The 20,000-nt window shown below is 47.2% G+C and overlaps 1 protein-coding gene across 4 annotated transcripts in view; it reads right to left on the bottom strand.

The window, feature by feature from the left end:
• Positions 1 to 20,000, bottom strand: part of il1rapl2 (interleukin 1 receptor accessory protein-like 2) — a 358,125-nt gene that overhangs the window by 54,642 nt on the left and 283,483 nt on the right. For all 4 annotated transcript variants that reach the window (XM_086222825.1, XM_086222826.1, XM_086222828.1 and 1 more), the window contains one exon: positions 10,251 to 10,325. In XM_086222825.1, the coding sequence (XP_086078951.1) occupies positions 10,251 to 10,325 (75 nt within the window). The remainder of the gene's footprint in view (positions 1 to 10,250; positions 10,326 to 20,000) is intronic.

Below are 20,000 nucleotides of genomic sequence, written 5' to 3'. Positions count from 1 at the left end.
CTGGATGATGTCATTAGAAGCATGGGTCTCGTGCGTGGAGGCCATCACTCTCTCATCAACGGCGGTAGAATTCACCACATTTATACGGATTAGCTTTCATCATGCGGTGCCAAGGCCTCAGTAATGTCAAATACAATCATTCATAGAGTGATGAGACTCCCTGCTGCATTTTATGCAGATTATTTACTACTTCAAGCCATCAAATTAGTCAATTATTAATTGATCAGAAATTCCTCCCGAGCACCCTGCAGCCGTGCCTTCACCTCTGCAGCTAACGAAGGGCTGCAGCCAGCCACATTGGATACTCGAGGAAGGGCGTTTCCTAAAATCTGCCTCTCAAGTTGGAACTTCTGATGGGAGGATGACCTGAATCCAAGGTTTGCACCAAAACTCTGATGTCGTATGAAATGCGTGACCCAGCTTGACATCATCGCACCGACTGCACCCAGGCTGGAAGCCTCTCTCAACTAGATTACTGTGACTCCGCTAGAAACACTGGAGTCCGTTTCAGAGGTGAAGCGGCTCTCTGCTCCCGCCGCACTAAAATGATGAACTCAGAGAGAGAAGAAGGGGTCATGAACAGAATCTAGTTGATTTTCACAATAAAACATCATCCATCCCTCCATTCATCATCCCTCCATCATCCCTCCATCCATCCCTCCATCCATCCATCATCCCTCCATCTTCCCCCTCTTCTCCTGTTGAGGGTGGTGGGGGGTGGAGCCTATCCCAGCAGCCTTCCCCCTGGACAGGTCACCAGTCCATGGCAGGGCCAACACGTAGAGACAGACAACCATTGGCTCTCCCAGCCACGCCTACGGTCAATTTAGAGCCTGGATTAACCTGGTCCCTCTTGATGTCTTTGGACTGTGAAGGAAGCTGGAGTACTAGAGAGAACCCAGCAGGAACAGGGAGAACATGGAGACTCACACAGAAAGACCCCGTGCTGCAGCCGGGGCTCCACCCACAACCTTCTCGATGGGGGGCCACAGGGAGGACCACTGCTGCACCGGGCTGCCCCACAACACTGTATCCCATCAAAACCTCCAGATGAAAACGCCATGACCGTGAGCACAAAATGCAGGATAACTGGACTGAACTGCATCCGTATCAGGCAAACAGTTTCCATCTCTACATGTGAGATTCGCCTCATTAGAAAAGACAAAAATGCAAACACACTCACACACGCTTACACCGTGCTTGACCTGGGACAACGATAGGATGGTTCAATTTCCCTGCTAATATCTTGCTGGCCTGACACCAGTGACCTTGCAGTCCCAAGCCAACTTTCCTAACTGCTGCTGTTATTTTGGCCCATAAAACCCAGTAAAATGGATTTTCCCTGCTGTCTTCTCACCAGTCTCTCTCTCTCCCGCCTTCTACTGCTCCTGCAGAACAAAAGCTGATTTACATATTCATGAGTCTGTGGGTGTACAAATGAAAGTGAGTGCAAAAGAAAGAACCTATTCCATTCTTTAATATGTTGTCATTTAATATCGATCATCAGTTCACCTCCATTCATTCTCTCAACCTCGTCAACGCTCGTTCTCCTCTGATTCATGTCTGGCAGCAGCCTCATTTCATTACATCGGCGCACGAGCAGAGCTCTGTGCGTGCGTGTGCGTGTGTGTGTGTGTCCCTCGCCTCCGTGTAGCTAAACACACAGCCTCACATCATACACTGAACATCTCCTGCAGCTGCCAGTATTCTTCACCAGACGTGGTTGGATTTAGATTATTGATTATTTGATTTATAGGGTTTAATGATTCGTGTAATCTACCGAGTTGGACCAGAGCATCAAGACCCTTCTCTCCTCTGTGCTGCATCAGGGAACCGAGACCCTCAGACCTGCTGACCACTAGTTAGCTTAGCGCAATGAATGGCAGTGGATGGACAGGTTAGCATACTCCTTTATACACTTTTGAAAACAGTCTTTGCTTGGATTAATAAAGCTAGTATTGTGTATGACATTAATTATGAAATAACAATTCTAAATTACAGATTTATTTCTAAATTTTGGAATCCAATACTACAAGAATAACTTTTCTGACAAACTAACTGGGTGCAGTGAGTTGACGTAGCATCACACAAGCTCACTTTGGCCAACTTCCTGAGAGAGGATGGGGAGGGACACTGCTGGACACACCAACATCCTGGACCTGAGCTGGTTGAACCAGGATACACAGAGGAGGAGCTGCAGGTTCCAGCCCTGCATGGGACGTGTTCTGTCCATTTCCGTCCCACCCAATCAGGAGAATTTCTGATCATTGACTCCGTGACGTGTGTGTCCAGTCCCGCCTGAATCTGCCAGCGATACCATTCACACCTAACATTGATTTCCATTCCACTGATTTTGAGTCTTATTCTGTATAACAAGTACTTCATAGCAGTGCTTTGTATTTCAAGTACTCAAATAGGTTTCTTGAGCGCTAAACATTTTGTCCCTCCTGCCTTGTGTGGTTATCATCCATCTCTTCTTTCTCCAGCCAAAAAGACTTTGTGAACTTGTTTATATCTATGCTTTGTCTCCATCTTTCCAATACCGGCGCCTGAAGTTTTTCTCTGCCTGTCCACTACCCTGCAGCACAGTAAGCCAACGCAGCACAGTTAGCCCCCACAGAACAGTTAGCCCCCACAGCACAGTAAGCCCACGCAGAACAGTTAGCCCCAACAGCACAGTTAGCCCCCACAGCACAGTAAGCCCATGCAGAACAGTTAGCCCCAACAGCACAGTTAGCCCCCACAGCACAGTAAGCCCATGCAGAACAGTTAGCCCCAACAGCACAGTTAGCCCCCACAGCACAGTAAGCCCATGCAGAACAGTTAGCCCCAACAGCACAGTTATCCCCCGCAGGAGAGTTAGCAGCCATAGCACAGTTAGCCCCCGCAGCACAGTTAGCCTCTTGTAGCACAGTAAGCCCATGCAGAACAGTTAGCCCCCGTAGCACAGTTAGCGGCCATAGCACAGTTAGCAGCCGTAACACAGTTAACACAGTTAGCAGCCATAGTCCTCAGTCTCAGGGTCTCATCTCACAACCTCCAAATATCAGATAAGCTAAAATTTTAAAATGAGCTGCAGCTGCTCGTCACAGTTATCCTGGCTGGACTCTACCTCCCCTCCTCTTCATGCTCCACTGTTGCTCTGTAACCTTCATGTCCTTCAGCCCTGATTGCCGTTTCGAATTCTATGCCCTCTTCTTTTAAGCTACATTTCCATAATTCAATCTCCCCTCACCTCATTGTCCCATCATGTGTTCCCTTGGTTCATTCTTTCTCTTACTTACACAAATCTTGTAGGTTTCATGAGAAAAGTTTTGTATCATCCACAAGTGACTGAAAAGTTGCATATTATTGTTGTAGATAATGTGACACTTTATGGAGTGTGTGCTGCATTATGCTGCTCTGAATTACATGGCTGAGGATGATGAACTGTAGCAAACACAACTCCAGTCTCTCCTGGCTGAAATCTGAAAAATATAGACTTTTCTTAGCTTGATTCCTCCCTGCATCCCAGCCTGCGTTATCTCTCTGTGTGACAGTTTGAAAGGGAATAATGACATGACGCATCACCATCTTAAAGGACTTGAATGGAAAAACTGAATGAGCTGAAAGAGAAAGACACAGAGACAGTTGGAGATAGAGAGAGCAGTGGATGGAAGACAGACAGAAAGTGAGATAGAAGCCGACACCTCGCGGGGCAGAGGAAGACAGACGCAGGGAGATAAATACGAGGGGGGAGGAAGGAGACAGAGATGGAAGGAGGAAGAGAGACAAGAGGGGGAAATAAAAAAAGAGACAGAACGTCAGCCTTCTTATCTGCTCCTGCCTTTCACAGCCAACTTCACTGCTCCCAATAATGGTGTGTGTGTGTGTGTGTGTGTGTGTGTGTGTGTGTGTGTGTGTGTGTGTGTGTGTGTGTGTGTGTGTGTGTGTGTGTGTGAACACATGCCGGTCAAACCTTGGACTGCGACTAACAACCATTTTCCTGATCATTTACCAACTACCTCCCCCCTTCATAGAAACAGCAGAGTTCTTCCAAGTTTTCACACCAAAGCGCAGAAATTAACTTTGACTACATTTGAAAAGCAGGAATTCAAATGAGTATAACACAAGATAACAAGATAAAAGAGCATATTAAAGTCGTTCTTTAACAAAGAGAAGTTTCATTTTCTATTGTTGACAAGTTTGTCTTAAAAAGGTGACCCTTTGTACGACCTCCATAATTGTAGTTTGATGTCTCAGTTCTGATGTCAGCTGCACATACGTGGACCCTGATGTTCCACACTGAAGTGGAGTAACTGCCTCATCGGAGTAAAAGCCTTGTACTGCCACCTCAATCAGAGGAGTCTGGTCTGATCAACAGTTCATGGACAGGACTGGTGTGATCCTTTGAAAATACGATCAACAGGAGGAAGGCGCCCAACGTGTGATCTGATGGCTTAGCTGGAATAAACAGATCCTGTTTGCAGGGTTGCCCCACCTAAGGGGCAACACCAGGTCACACCAACGGGTTTTTGGGAGACCCAGAATTGGAAGAAGAATTTCTGGGATGGATAGGAACATGGCAGCAGCAGAGCATCTGGTCCATGGCTGACACAACTTTTCTCATTGAGACCTTAAAGGAGCTAAGAAACGTTGCCCCGATTGAAACAACGAGTTGGTGAAACAACTGTTTGAAAGGTCGACAGAGCTGCAAACCACTGACGCATCAGCCGGGTCCAAAAGGGCTGGAAATGGTAGAGGGAGTCCTTGGTGTGGTGTTGGGCTGGAGGCTCCTGGATAGCAGCATCACTGGCATTGAAGACGCACTGTTGTTGCCTGATGTCACTTCTGTTGACATTCGTTGTAAATACCAAACAAAAACAGAGCAAGCTTGTCCCCCCCCCCGTGTTTCTGTAAATATCGTGAACGCACATCAACAAAGTGGATCTGTGGCTGCGCTAAAGTCGCTAAGATGAGTGAGCGAACGCCAACTGTTCCCTGAGCAAATTCATGTTCTAAGTCTTTACGATAACTTTACGATACTCGGTTATGAGTTCCAGCTGGGCAGCACGATGGAGCAGTGGTCCTCACTGTGGCCCCCCAGCAAGAAGGTTGTGGGTGGAGCCCCGGCTGAAGCACGGGGTCTTTCTGGGTGAGTCTCCATGTTCTCCCTGTTCCTGCTGGGTTCTCTCTGGTACTCCAGCTTCCTCCACAGTCCAAAGACATCAAGAGGGGACCAGGTTAATCCAGACTCTAAACTGACCGTAGGCGTGGCTGGGAGAGCCAATGGTTGTCTGTCTCTATGTGTTGGCCCTGCCATGGACTGGTGACCTGTCCAGGGTGAACCCTGCTGGGATAGGCACCACCACCCTCCTGTTACCTTTAACCAGGGGTTAATTTGAGCCGGATCCTGCAAGAACAAGATCCGGCACCTCTGACTTTTGGCCTCCCTGTGTTCCGGTACTTATTTGGGCAGATCCGGTACCTCGGGATATAAAAAGAAAAAAAAAGTTTTAAACGTTTTAAAAATGTTTAAAATCAAATATTAATATGCATATATTAATTTACAGAGCAAATCCTAAGAATTTCATGTGGTTTATTAAGATTTTACATCATTTGAAAGAGTCAGAGATCTGTTGATGCACTGATGCCAGCAAACCACGCCCCTGACACAGGAAAGACAAATAAACAAACAAAAAATCTTTTGAAATTTGCAGTGTCTGAGGAGCAAGCAGAGAGGGAAAACAGTTACTATTTCAACACCAACATGTCAAGAAGACAGTTAAATTTGCTGTCTTTTTTCAAAAAGAAGGAAGAGTTGGATCACGCTTCAAATCGAGTCAGAAAAGCCTCCACAAGTGGCGACAAGGGCAGCTGCAGCAGCCCTGTTGACATCAAAATCGGCTGCAGCAGGAGGCTGGAGCCGCCACTTCTAGCCAGGTTCACCAACAGCTAGCCAGGTTCACCAACAGCTATCCAGGTTCACCTACAGCTAGCAAGGTTCACCAACAGCTATCCAGGTTCACCTACAGCTAGGCAGGTTCACCAACAGCTAGCCAGGTTCACCTACAGCTAGCAAGGTTCACCAACAGCTATCCAGGTTCACCTACAGCTAGCAAGGTTCACCAACAGCTATCCAGGTTCACCTACAGCTAGCAAGGTTCACCAACAGCTATCCAGGTTCACCTACAGCTAGGCAGGTTCACCAACAGCTAGCCAGGTTCACCTACAGCTAGCAAGGTTCACCAACAGCTATCCAGGTTCACCTACAGCTAGCAAGGTTCACCAACAGCTATCCAGGTTCACCTACAGCTAGCAAGGTTCACCAACAGCTATCCAGGTTCACCAACAGCTATCCAGGTTCACCAACAGCTAGCCAGGTTCACCAACAGCTATCCAGGTTCACCTACAGCTAGCAAGGTTCACCAACAGCTATCCAGGTTCACCTACAGCTCGTCAGGTTCACCGACAGCTAGCCAGGTTCACCTACAGCTAGCCAGGTTCACCTACAGCTAGCTAGCCAGGTTCACCTACAGCTAGTCAGGTTCACAAACAGCTAGCCAAGCCGGGGCAGGAGGCTGGCACCGTGGCAGCAGCTGGTCAGGTTCACCGTCAGTCGGAGCAGGAGCCAGCTCCAGCGCTAGCAGTCAGCCAGGTGGACCACCAACAGCCAGAGCTAAAGCCCCCCCCCCCCAACCATCTTGCCTGTGATTGGCTGTAACCTAGCTGATTATGTTTATGTGTACAGCGTTTGTGAGCCCTGTGGTGTCTCCAGAGACACAACTTTTTCATTCTGTATTCAGGGGGCGGGCAGCTAGCAGACGCCGATGATTTGAGACAGAAATGAAATTGTGCTGTAACCATGCAACAGGGCTAAGTGCACCTTGAATGCAGACAAAGGAGAGCGTGATTTATAACTTTGACTAAGGTATGCTAACACTTACTACCCCCTACCATTCATTGTGCTAAGCTATCTAACGTGGGTCTTAGCTCCCTGATGCAGCAGGGGAGCGTCTCCATGTTCTTGTCTGTTGGTGTGATCCTGTACATACACAAGAGCAAAAATATGTCCAGACACTAGAGTGGGTACCACATCAATGCATCTCAGTATGGGGCATTTCAATACATTTGGAAGCGTCATAAATGGAATGATATGATCCATGCCTGTCACTCTCAGTTCCTCAGAATGTATGATCATGTAAATCATGAAAATTTGCCTGGCAGACATAGTAACATTGTGAAAAAAGCCCCAGAAATGTGTATGAACCTGGGACACAAATAAACCAGAAAGACTTTTAAAAGTTACATTACATGGCCGCCCAAAGCCCTGACCTGAAGACCCCCGGGCCTTGAAGGAGGCACGTTTAAATCAAAGATTAGAGCATAAAGATAAAAAGAGCAAGGTGCCAATGTAGAGTACATTTAAAATGATGCGTTTCACTTATTTGTTCCTATGGAAGATTAGAAACAGATTAGATTTATTCAGAAAGTAGTGACTGTAGGTGACGGAACTACACGGGACTGCCATCATCCTCTAGTTGCACCATTTCCTGTCCCTTCACACACCATGACCTCACAGGGTGTGTGAAGGCTGGAACCTCTCCGTGAAGCTTCCTCTCTTCCCCTCTGGATGTTTGTCAGCAGTTTGATCTGCTGTTGCGTTACTTGCCCCTGGATTGGTGAAATAACCGGAGTTGCCATCACGTTTGTCTAAGATGAACACATGTTTTAATTTTACCTCCACATCTGGAATCTTCCATGCCTGAGATCCGAGCAGGCAGGTGAGTTCAGACATGAGCTGTCATGAACAGAAACTGTGGACACATGGAATTTGTTACCCTTGAAAGCACAGGATTCTTCAAATAAATACATGTGAGATTCAGATGAAAGTACTTTCCTAAGCCTTGTTCAAGCCTCTAAGCTGCTAATAGTGTTGATGATTTTACAAATGTAGTTCACACCTGCAGCTTTGACAAGGATGTGCCAGGAACTCCTCAAGCTCTCTTTCTTTATTTGATTGGATTGTGAAAATCCTAAACTTATATCCTGAATCAATCTTTAATTATGAGTTCTTTTTGTCGCTCTGTTGCCTGCAGCCCACATCAGTATAATAACATTGAGCTTAATGAGTTGTGTTTGTGACCCCCAGCATTGTGGAATAATGAGAAAGGCAGGAAAATACAAGGAAGGGAAGAGAGACAGACAACAGTGAGGAAAGAATAGAGGACAGACGAGATAAACAAATGAATGAGTGAGAGAAGAGAGGAGAGGAAGAGGGGAGATGAGAGGAGAGAGAGGAAGATGAACAGCATGACTGTGGCTGCTGATGAAAATCACCCTCGGGTTAAAACAAGATGATAATTAAAAATGCACTGCAGGGTCACACTGGGAATGTCTGTTACACACAATGCACACTTTAACTTCTGTGTGTGTGTGTGAGTGTGTGTGTGTGTTCCAGCTGAAGGTGGATATGTGTGTGTTTGTGTTTGTGTTTTTGTGTTTGTGTGTGTGTGTGTGTGTGGGGGGGAGACTGTAGTGCCCATTAAAAGGTGTCCCTGCTGCAATCGGTGTGCAGAGGCCTGAAGGCCTATTTGCTACTACATCAATCTGGAATTAATGGAAACACACTAACACACACGCTCGTACACACATCCAAACACATTTATGGCCTGGAGTGCTAACATTGTCAGGGAGACCGCTGAACAGCAGGACACACACATGCATGAACACGCACTCCCACAGCCAGCGAGGAGCTCAGCCAACTGATGCCACAGGAGAACACAACAAACAGTTTAGTACACAAGCAAATCCTAATCCTGAAGAGACTTAATGAGACCCTTCATGTCAGGCTCTAATTCCTTTATCAGACCTTTCTTGTTGCAGTCAAAATAGCTTATTGTTTCGTTTAAACAGAAGTTGTCTCTTGCATCATGATAGTGCGAACGGTGCTCAGAAGAATGTTTGATGTTGATGTCGTTTGCCTATTAGCTGTCCCTCACCCTGCGTCTGAAAATCACCAAGGAAAGGAGAATCAAAGTGTTGAAAATATCCCGGTTTGGATTATCAGGCTGTTCTCATCAGCAGATTCACAAGGTTGCAGCAAGTTATGTGCAGGTTCTTTAAATGTTGCAGTGCAAAGTAAAGTGAGATGAGTGTGTGTGTGGGTTACTGGGTAGAGGAGACGGAGACCCAGTGACCCTGGATGGGCTGACACCAGCCCACCAGGCCTGGCTGCTGGTCAGGCCTGCTCTCGCTGAGGCATTCAGTCAAGACTTCATCAAGCCGCTGAGAAAAATGCTGGGTTCAAGGTCATTTCTGCACTCTGGTCACATTTGAAACTGCTTGATGGCCATCAAACAGGTTTGCTGCAGGAGCTGAGCGAGAGACTTTACTCCAGCTGCTGCTATTTCCAGATGAGTTGTGGAGTAAATCTGACACACGTGGAAGATCAGAGTTTGGGTCCTAGCACATGTTCACCTCTTTGAAAGCCATGACCTTGACTTTACACCGACCAGCCCTCATGAAGTCCTCTTGCTCCCCATCTTTGGCCAATATCATGTCCTGCAGGCCCCATGCAGTAGCTATGAAGTCATACATGCCAGCATGGAGACGCTCACATCATGTTGGTCAGTCCAAACATACTTCAGTACAACTGAAGAATGGGCTGAACAGGCTCAATATCTGAGAGTCTGGCAAGGACCCCATCTGGACGTTTGCAGACAGGGATCATGGGGTTTTGAGGCCTGACTAGGATGTCTACCAAATGTCCTGAACACAATAATTCTTTGGGCTGAATCTTGCAGAACCTTGGAGGTCTGAGCTGGTGTGTGACTTTGGGCTCTGGCGAGGTGGATTATGGTTGCTTGCTAAGGTGTTTGATGCTCCTGATGCCAGTGGAGGACGTTGAGAGTGAAGACAGTGTGTGGTGGATGTGATCCTGCTCAGTGTGTTCACGAGGGATTCTGCACTAACAAAGTGAAGCAGATGAAGGAGTTCAGAGTTGCCGCCTTGATGTTTTCGGGTGAAACTACTGAAAACCTGATCTCCAGGTGTGCGCTAAAGGAACCCTGCTGTGTCTCCCAGACGCTTACATCAAGTAGAATCCTGACATTAAAGTTCGTCTGCACCCGAAGGTCATGCCAACGTGCCACTTGAGCCCCCCTGCTGATGTGTCCCACGCACAACATGCCAAGCCAACATACTGAAGGTGGGCGTATTTAAACAATTAGCACCCTGACAAATAAAACTGTGGACATGTTGGTTCTTACCAGGTGTGATTTCTATCACTGTGTCCTGTCTCTCCGGGGGAAAAAGCACCTTTGGAGGCTGAGTCGTCTGGAGAGCTGAGAGAGAACAGAAGAGAGAGAAGGAAAGACGATGAGTAAACATTTCAAACTCATGGTTGCTTGGGCACATGTCAGTAACACAACAGTGTCTTCGGTCCTTTCATGTGTTGTTGCCACCAATGAGGCAGCTGTGTAGGTGCATGACACACCATCTCTTCACAGTGGACATTTAACCACACGTGGAAAACCAAAAACACATAGACACGACGCACTGTCTCATGACACCATACTCATCCTGAGTCTGACCACCAGGGAAGGTGAGGAAGGCCACTTTATTTCTCGATTCAAACACATGTTCAACACACCTGCTCGAAAAGATCCAATAAAGTATGTGAAATATCCCCAAACTAAAGTTGTGCGACTGTGTTTCTGTCTCAAGCAGCAAACAGCAATATCAATCCAGGGAAAACTAATTCCCTAAGCAGCCTCACTGTAAAGCTCCAGCATGTCCGGCAGAGGAACGGCAGCACGCCGCCTCACCTGGGCAGCACAAGGACAGAGGGAGCTGCAGGGAAAACAAGAGCTCTTCCAAGTGGGAAAGTGACAAACAAATCAGTCAACATATAATAGTGTTGGTCTAAGAAAGGTGATGCATTTGTCAATTTTATGAGCCAGGAATAATGTGTGTAATCTCCTGGCATAATGGGCCGACCGGAAAACTGTGTGAGCATCACAGTAAATTATGGCGAGGAAAAGCTCGGGGAGAGCACCTTTGCTGGAACAATTACCTCGCAGCATCACAAAGCCAAATATAAAGAGGCTGGCCCTCATCCAGAGCCCCACCTTCGACACCCTGGCTCCGCTGCAGGGCGGCTCACTGTCCAGCAGCCTCAGGACTTCTCTCTACAGACCAACAACCTGCCAGACCGCCCAGCTCCTTTGATTGCCAGCAGACATTCTGAAGCAACTTTCAGCTCCACCTCCCAGGACTTTCAGCCCTCATGGGCTTTAGAATCTTCTTTGAAAGTTCTGCTTTTTCTTCCATGTTCAACATCGAGAAATGAAAACCTCCTCCTTTCTGCCATGTGTGTTTGGCTTTCCAACGCTTTCAGAAACTCTTTCCTTCACTTGCTCTCATCCCAGGCGCTCAAACACTAACGCTGTGATTGTCACTGCATTCTGTACATGATAGCTTGAAGACATCCAAGCAAGGGAGTGTGTGTTTTAACCCCCCACCTCAATTTGTGTTTGTGTCTGAAGGGTAACCTGCCCTGAACCACAGGGTGGATATGGAATGCTCCCCTCCCTCCCCTGCTGAGAGCAAGAATAAAACCCATGGGGAGGAAGACAACATGGCCATTGATGGAGTGTTATCACACACCTCTGCTCATCCCACGCAATCCATGGAGGAGCTGTCAGTTCTGGAACCGAACCCAGTCGATCTAATCCCTGCTGCCCACCCGGTCCTCCACTCATCACCACCCGTCATTGTTCATGGTGACTCATGGAGGAGCTGCCCTCTCAGCCTATTGTCTCCACCAGATTCAGTGACGTCAGTCAGAACTGCACTGAACCACATCAGCTCATTGTTTCACACCATTAGCAGAAGCTGCGGAGCTCCGGGTGACACAGAGGCCGGTGCAGCCCTGCAGTGACTGTGACCCGAAGATCAGAGGTCACCAAATGTAGACTTTTAAAAGAAAGGAAGACAGTCAGTTAATACAAGGGGTCGACGAAAAACTGATACAAGAAGGAGGCCTAACGTATCGATGCATCTTGTCAGTACGAATATAGAAGCAAAAAGCACGTGTTCATCAGGTCATGTGAAGGAAGCAGCCCTGTGGGAGGCAGCACCGCATCATTACTCCCAACGAGAGCCTTCAAAAAATCCACTATAAGTAGTGAGAAAGCATTAAAGCCATGAACTAATATCATGGCTCAAACCACAGCAGAGCTAATTAGCACCTGCAGCTAAAGCAAAAGAAACACTTTAAATGGTGTGAATTAATAGGTTGAATTAAATTAGAAAAAAAAACATCCAGAGCACACTAAAGTACTTTTATGAGTATGGAACAATTTGGTTTGGTTAGGAACGTGCGGCACTGACTGGCCCTCATGTCAGATGTCCGCCTCTTCAAAAAGTTAAAATAAAAATTCTATAAATCCTAATTTGTGGGCCACAGGATGGAATGGCGTGAGAGCGGAGGGAATGATAGATGGAGTCATTTGTGAGGAAGACTTGCAGCCATGCAAGTGGCCATGCGCTGCCACTGTCATACTTGAACTCAAGGAATTTGATCATCTTGGGGTGAACATGTAGCTCAGGAGAAGTCACAGCCTGATTCCTCCGATCAGGTGACACCAGCGAACACACACACACACACACACACACACACACACACACACACACACACACACACACACACACACACACACACATCTGGTCTGAGACTACGTGACTGCACAGCTGCAGGATTCACGTCTCTCCCTAACAAGAGCACTGGTGGGAGTGTCTCATCGTGGCTGGAGGTCCAGTTTGGGTCGGAGAGACTGGAGCTGTGAGGTGGAGCAGGCTTCAGTGCTGCAGCAGCCAGGCTGGAGAATGCTGGGATGTAGCAGAGAGCTCAGGTGAGACCAACCAGGTTTAGAGAAGACAACATGAGATCAACCAGTTCATCCAGTTCTAGTCATACACCAGTGCAACTGCAGCCAACAGATATGACTGGAAATGACACTTAACATTTGGTTAGAACTGTTGAGAGCCTTGACTGCTGAGAGACTGGAGCCTGCCAGATATGAGGACCTACACACAAGCCTTCATGGTCTCGACGGTTCTCCTCTTGCTCTCGTGGTCGTCGGCCAGTGAGTCCATCAGTTTGAGAATCCTCTCCTCTCACAACTGGCATTCAGTGTTCTCAGTATCGCTTCCTTCGTTGCTAAACGTGGTAATTAACGAAGTCAACCTCCTTCCCTCTCTGAAAATATATTTCAGGTGTTTTCATTCTTGCCGTGAGCTGGGGCAACCCTGGAGATCTAAATCACTCAGCCTCTTTCCTGAGATCTTCGAGAGCAGGTATTTATTCTCCTGTGTTTATTTCAATCTGTTCATCATAGGAACACTTCAACTATGAGAGACAGAATGGGGGGGGGGGGGGGTCCAGGAAACCACATTGTAGGGTTTTTAATGAATTAATTGGTAAATTCCTGGGTAAAATAAGTATCTGGTTCCTACAAACAAGCAAGATTTCTGGACTTCTTCTTTAAGAGGCTCCTCTGTCCTCCACTCGTTACCTGTATTAATGGCACCTGTTAGAACTCGTTATCAGTATAAAAGACACCTGTCCACAACCTCCAACAGTCCCACTCCAAACTCCACTATGACCAAGACCAAAGAGTTGTCAAAGGACACAGAAACCAACTTGTAGACCTGCACCAGGCTGGGAAGCCTGAATCAGCAGCAGGTCAGCAGCTTGGTGTGAAGAAACCAACGGTGGGAGCAATTATTGGAACATGGAGGCCATACAAGACCACTGATGACCTCCCTCCATCTGGGGCTCCACGCAAGATCTCACCCCGCGGGGTCAAAATGATCACAAGAACGGGGAGCAGAAATCCCAGAACCACACGGGGGACCTAGTGAAGGACCTGCAGAGAGCTGGGACCAAAGTAACCAAGGCTACCCTCAGTAACACACGACACCGCCAGGGACTCAAACCCTGCAGGGCCTGACAACCCCTGCTGAAGCCAGTACAGGTCCAGGCCCGTCTGAAGTTTACTAGAGAGCATCTGGAGGATCCAGAAGAGGACTGGGAGAAGGTCATGTGGTGTCAGATGAAACCTAAAAAGAACTTTCTGGTAAAAACTCAACTTGTCGTGTTTGGAGGAGAGAGAATGCTGAGTTGCATCCAGAGAACACCACAGCTCCACAGCTACTGTGGAGCATGAAGGGGGGGGGGGGACCAGGACGACTGATCCGTGTAAAGGACAGAATGAATGGGGCCATGGATCCTGAGATTTGAGTGAAACCTCCTTCCATCAGCAAGGCAGTGGAGATGAAACGTGGCTGGTTCTTCCAGCATGACGATGATCCCAAACACACCGCCTGGCAACAAAGGAGTGGCTTCCTAAGAAGCACTTAGAGGTCCAGGAGTGGCCCAGCCAGTCTCCAGATCTCAACCCCATAGAAAATCTTTGGAGGAGGTGAAAGTCCGTGTTGCCCAGCAACAGCCCCACAACATCCCTGCTCTAGAGGAGATCTGCATGGAGGAACGGGCCAAAACACAGGGGGTGAAGACTTGGAGAAAACGTCTGACCTCCGTCATTGCCAACAAAGGAGAATAACCAAGTACTGAGAGTACAGGCCTCATCTTTTAAGAGGGAGAACTTGAACAGTTGGTGGCTGACTCAATACTTTTTTGCCCCTCTGTATGAGAACACAAGTCAAAGGTCAAATTTCCAACATTTTCTTTTCCACAGTATGAATGAAGAAGAAAATAATTCTGACTCCGAGGGGCTACAAGTTTCCCAGTTATGTGGCGTCAAACTATTATCTAGATGATCTAAGGTTATGTTAGATGCCACAACGCCACACAACTCATTAACCTGAACAGTGGTTTGCAGGCAAAGCTCAACACTTGCCTTCCCTGTTCCATCGTCCTCATTGGGCGTTTCAAACTGCGAGCTGGTTTGAGTTAAGCTGCCAATTTTGGCTCATTTGGCTGCGTCTGTTTCCAGAGCTTTCCTCTTTTTAATTCTTGCCTTCTCTGTGCCACCCTTTCTATTTTCCATCTTTCACGGAAGTGATACGGGAGGGTGCATCTGCAAAAAAAAAGAGCTACCAGAGGAGGCGGAGACAGCCCAGTGACAGCGGCAGCAGCATATGTGATCAACGCAGTGCCTTGACTGAAACGCCCCCTCCCCAAAATAAGTGAAACACAGGCCCTCGCATCCCAAACATCAAAGTGGCCCACCGGCCCTCCCGATTAGCCACTCCGGGCCTGATCACCTGGAGGGTTGGGACTGAGGTTCAGGTACCAGGATGATATTTCACTGCTCGATGGAGTTTGATGGCCTGTGCACCACACAGCCGCTCTCCTTGGTCCTTTCCTCTCATCTCAGCAATAATGATCCCACCAATCAGTCCATCATTCCATCGCTCTGCTTCTCAGAAAAGACTCTGGTTTGCTCTGTTCTGGAGGTGCTGCTGTTCTCTTTAAAGATAAATGAGACGACCTTTCACCTCCGCTCGTTCCTCTGCTGTTCTCCTCTTTATTCATATTCTTTTACAGTTCTCATGTAGGCCATTTGTCTCTCTGCTGTCAAACATTTTCTGTGCTGCTCTGACAGAGAAAAGGTTTAGATTTCAATAAGACTCATAACTCAAGTCTAAGATGAGGCGTAGGACTCCAGTTGTCAGGAATATGCTGCCTGGCTCTTTGTTGCTTTCCAGGTGGATGCACACAGGTGAACAGACCAGCAGACAGAACCTAGAACGTCATCATATTGCACCATTTAGACTCTGCTGCTGACACAACTGGACCGGCCTGAGAATGACCAAACGTGTGTGTGTGTGTGTGTGTGTGTGTGTGCGCAGGTGTCACCAGGTCGTTCAGCCTGGATTGAACTCAGAGTGTCAGAGTCTATTGAGACAGCAGAATTGTCGTCATTGAGAACTTGTAACTTCACAGCCGTGCGACGTTTCACTGGATGTGGAAGAGGAGAGCCAGAGGGCTGGAGACATGGGTCCAGCATCTGTCCCAGGACTTGAGGAGGCCTGCAGGTTAGTCCGAGGACATGGAACCTTTTATTCTATGCGTGCTGCTGGGGGGTGTTGGCTTGTGAGCCCTTCAGTGGTCTGAAGCTGTGCCTCTGGCCCCTTGAAGACCAGTACTGTACCTCTGAGGGAACTCAGTTGTCTTCCCAGAGGTTTCACCCTCAGCAGCAAGCAGCTCTTCTCTTTCAGTGGTACACACACAGCCACCTGTGTCCTGGTGGACACTCAAGGCTTCAAACAAGGGAGTTTGTTGATATTCCACGTATGTGTGTATGCGTGGTTATGTACAAGTAATTGTGCGTAACTTGTTGTCATGAGACAGGCCAGTTGTTGCCCTCTGCAGCAGGAATCCCTGGAGCGACACTAAGTGGCAAACAGCAACACCGTAGTAAGTGGTCTGGTAAGTAATTGGGAGCCTTGATACAGTAGTTTCCTGTGCAAGCTCCGCCCACTACCACTCATTCGCCAGAATCAAGCTGACCTCCTGTGCAGACGCTCCTGTGCTGGTGATCACACCCAGTGGAGAGCACCAGAAGTCATACACGGTGTTGCACCTTGACACTGTGACAGATGTAGTAACCGCCATGTCGTGACAAAGGACGCTGCGGGCGATCAGCGCTGTTCATCAGCCGGGGCCTGACGGGATCAGATGGCCTAAAGGAGCTCCGGTTGGGACTGCAGCTCATATCCACTCAGCTTTCAAATGATGTGGGGGATCAGATGTGAGCACATGACGGACAGTTTAGAAGCTGCTTGGAAGTCCAATGAACAACTTTGCTGGGACTCATGAGGACTTGGATGATTTCAGCTCACCAGATGCTCCTCCCACATGAAAACACTCACTTTGTCATGGCAGCTTTGTCTCCCCTGACAGAACGACTGCAGCCTGTGTCCAAGCCAGAGGGAGGGTTTCCCCACTTTCATGTATGAACTGTAGAACAAACTCCAAACTGGTTAAGAAGGCCAGCTCTGTCCCAGGATGCCCCCTGGACCAGTGGGCATGGTGGGAAAGGGGAGAATGATGGCCAAGCTGACACCTCTGTTGAGCACTGACTCCCACCCCATCAACACCACCCTGACAGCCCTGGAGAGCTCCTTCAGTGACAGGCTCCTCCACCCTAAGTCTGGAGGAGAGGTTCCACAGGTTCCTACCTGCAGCTGTCAGACTGGACAACAAGCACTGGTCCCAGTAACCTCCCCCACCAGACCCTGGACAATCTTAGTGTGCGATACTTAACACTGCACTGTGCAATAGTCAACACTTGTGCTGCTGGTATTTATTGTAGTTGATTGTAGTTTATGATAGTGAATTATAGTGTCCATCCATCCATGTTCTCCCTCTTCTCCTGTTGAGGGTGGTGGGGGTGGAGCCTATCCCAGCAGCCTTCCATTAACATTAACATTTCCGTGTTTCCCACATTTTGTATTATAAACTGTTTTCTTGTCTGTAACAACATCTACTGCACGTCCGTCCGTCCTGGGTGAGGGATCCTCCTCTGTTGCTCACCCTGAGGTTTCTCAGATTTTTCCCTGTTAAAAGGGTTTTCTATGGAGTTTTTCCTCAGTCGATGTGAGGGTCTAAGGGCAGAGGATGTTGTTATGATGCCATGTGAAGCCCTTTGAGACAAACTGTTGGTGAAAACGGGCTCTACAAATAAAATTGCCTTGCCTTGCCTTCCCCCTGGACAGGTCACCAGTCCATGGCAGGGCCAACACATAGAGACAGACAACCATTGGCTCTCCCAGCCACACCTACAGTCAATTTAGAGCCTGGATTAACCTGGTCCCTCTTGATGTCTTTGGACTGTGGAGGAAGCTGGAGTACCAGAGAGAACCCAGCAGGAACAGGGAGAACATGCAGACTCACACAGAAAGACCCCGTGCTCCAGCCGGGACTCCACCCACAACCTACTTGCTGAGGCAACCATGATGTCATATTTTTTCTCTCTCTGTTTGGTTCTGATGAGTTTGGACCGGTGGCACTCAGTCCATATTATTGGACTTTACTTACTTTTGCAATTCAGTCACTCTCACGATGGTAGTCAACATGAAACAAAACATTTAATCAGTGAATAAATACATGGCTGGTTTGTGCCAATGGCCTAGCCTGGTGCCTTTTCCTCTTAGTAGAAGTATCCTGGAGGTGAAAGGTGAGACTCTGATAAAATCACTCGATCATTTCCATTTTTTCAGGCCAAACAGCCTGACAATCATGGGGGACGTGACATTGGAATTCAGATTTCTCTGTCCTGTGTCTTGTATCAGCCCCTCTGCTGTCTGCCACCTTTCAATCACGCTATCAATCTTTCCCTCTCTTGAACTTGTTTTCATGCTCTTCCACAGTTCAAGAAAGAAACCCAGAAGTTTTGGAACATTCAAATGTTTGTGAAATTCACCAGTTTGAGATCCCACAGCTGGTTGGAGCTCTAGTACCTCTGTCGCAGTATTTTCAGTGTGTGTGTGAGTGTGTGAATGATGAGGCACAAACTCAAAATGGATCAACCATGTAAGCAAACTGTAATATGCATATATGATGTGTGGGTGCATGAACATGTGTGTGTGTGTGCATGATTGCATATTGCTGCAGGCTTTTTTTTTGGACATATTTTGTGTGTGTGTGTGTGTGTGTGTGTGTGTGTGTGTGTGTGTGTGTGTGTGTGTGTGTGACGTATGCATATTCATTTCTATGCTGTGACCTTAAAGTTAAAGAGTGTCTGCCGTCATGGATGAGACAAACTTTTGTCAATAAAGTTGTCAGTGAACAGTTTGTGTTTTGGAGAAGTAGAACATCAAAATTATCATCGCTGACTTTCAACCAAGAGTCACCACCAGGCAGCGACACCACAGATGGCACGCATGTACATGTTTAAGATATTCTGTCATATCAAACGTTCAGCTGTCAATCTTCAGTCAGAAGTGTGGAAGCATGGAAACGGTGTTAAATATGTATTCATGTTATAAACTGGAATGATTTAACTGGGATGGAGCAAACCAGTTCATGTGCGTAGGTGAGAGAAACTTCTCCACTGATGGTGTGAAAGATCTGAAAAGTTGAAGGGCTCCTTCCAGCTCAGAGAGGAGGAGTGAACATGCAGCAGCTGGTGCTAATCCAAGGCTGGGTTAGACTCCTGCTGTGATGATGCTAATCTGCCAACCTGAAGACCTCAATTTACTTTTGTATTAATTGCTAAGACGATTAAACATTTCTGTAATTCAATAGCATGTATTTGTTGTATCATCCCCATAAAAATCATGATTACATGTTATGATGACGGTGTTATGGTGATCTGGTGTTATGGTGATATGGTGTTATGACGATGGTCTTATGATGATCTGGTGTTATGGTGATGGTCTTATGATGATGGTGTTATGATGATGGTCTTATGATGATCTGGTGTTTTGGTGATGGTCTTATGATGATGGTGTTATGATGATGGTCTTATGATGATCTGGTGTTATGGTGATGGTCTTATGATGATGGTGTTATGATGATCTGGTGTTTTGGTGATAGTGTTATGATGATGGTGTTATGATGATCTGGTGTTATGGTGATGGTGTTATGATGGTGTTATGATGATCTGGTGTTATGGTGATGGTGTTATGATGGTGTTATGGTGATCTGGTCTTATGATGATGGTCTTATGATGATCTGGTGTTATGGTGATATGGTGTTATGATGATATGGTGTTATGATGATCTGGTGTTATGGTGATGGTGTTATGGTGATGGTGTTATGATGATGGTCTTATGATGATCTGGTGTTATGGTGATGGTGTTATGATGATGGTCTTATGATGATCTGGTGTTTTGGTGATGGTGTTATGATGATGGTGTTATGATGATCTGGTGTTATGGTGATCTGGTGTTATGGTGATGGTGTTATGATGATCTGGTGTTATGGTGATGGTGTTATGGTGATGGTGTTATGATGATGGTGTTATGATGATCTGGTGTTGTGG

Source organism: Aulostomus chinensis, chromosome 13 (genome assembly GCF_037954235.1).
Source record: "Aulostomus chinensis isolate RoL2024-O1b breed Wild chromosome 13, RoL_Achi_v1.0, whole genome shotgun sequence".
NCBI classification, from domain to species: domain Eukaryota; kingdom Metazoa; phylum Chordata; class Actinopteri; order Syngnathiformes; family Aulostomidae; genus Aulostomus; species Aulostomus chinensis.
The sequence above is the reverse complement of the archived record's forward strand: the minus strand, read 5'-3'. Positions and strand labels throughout refer to the sequence as shown.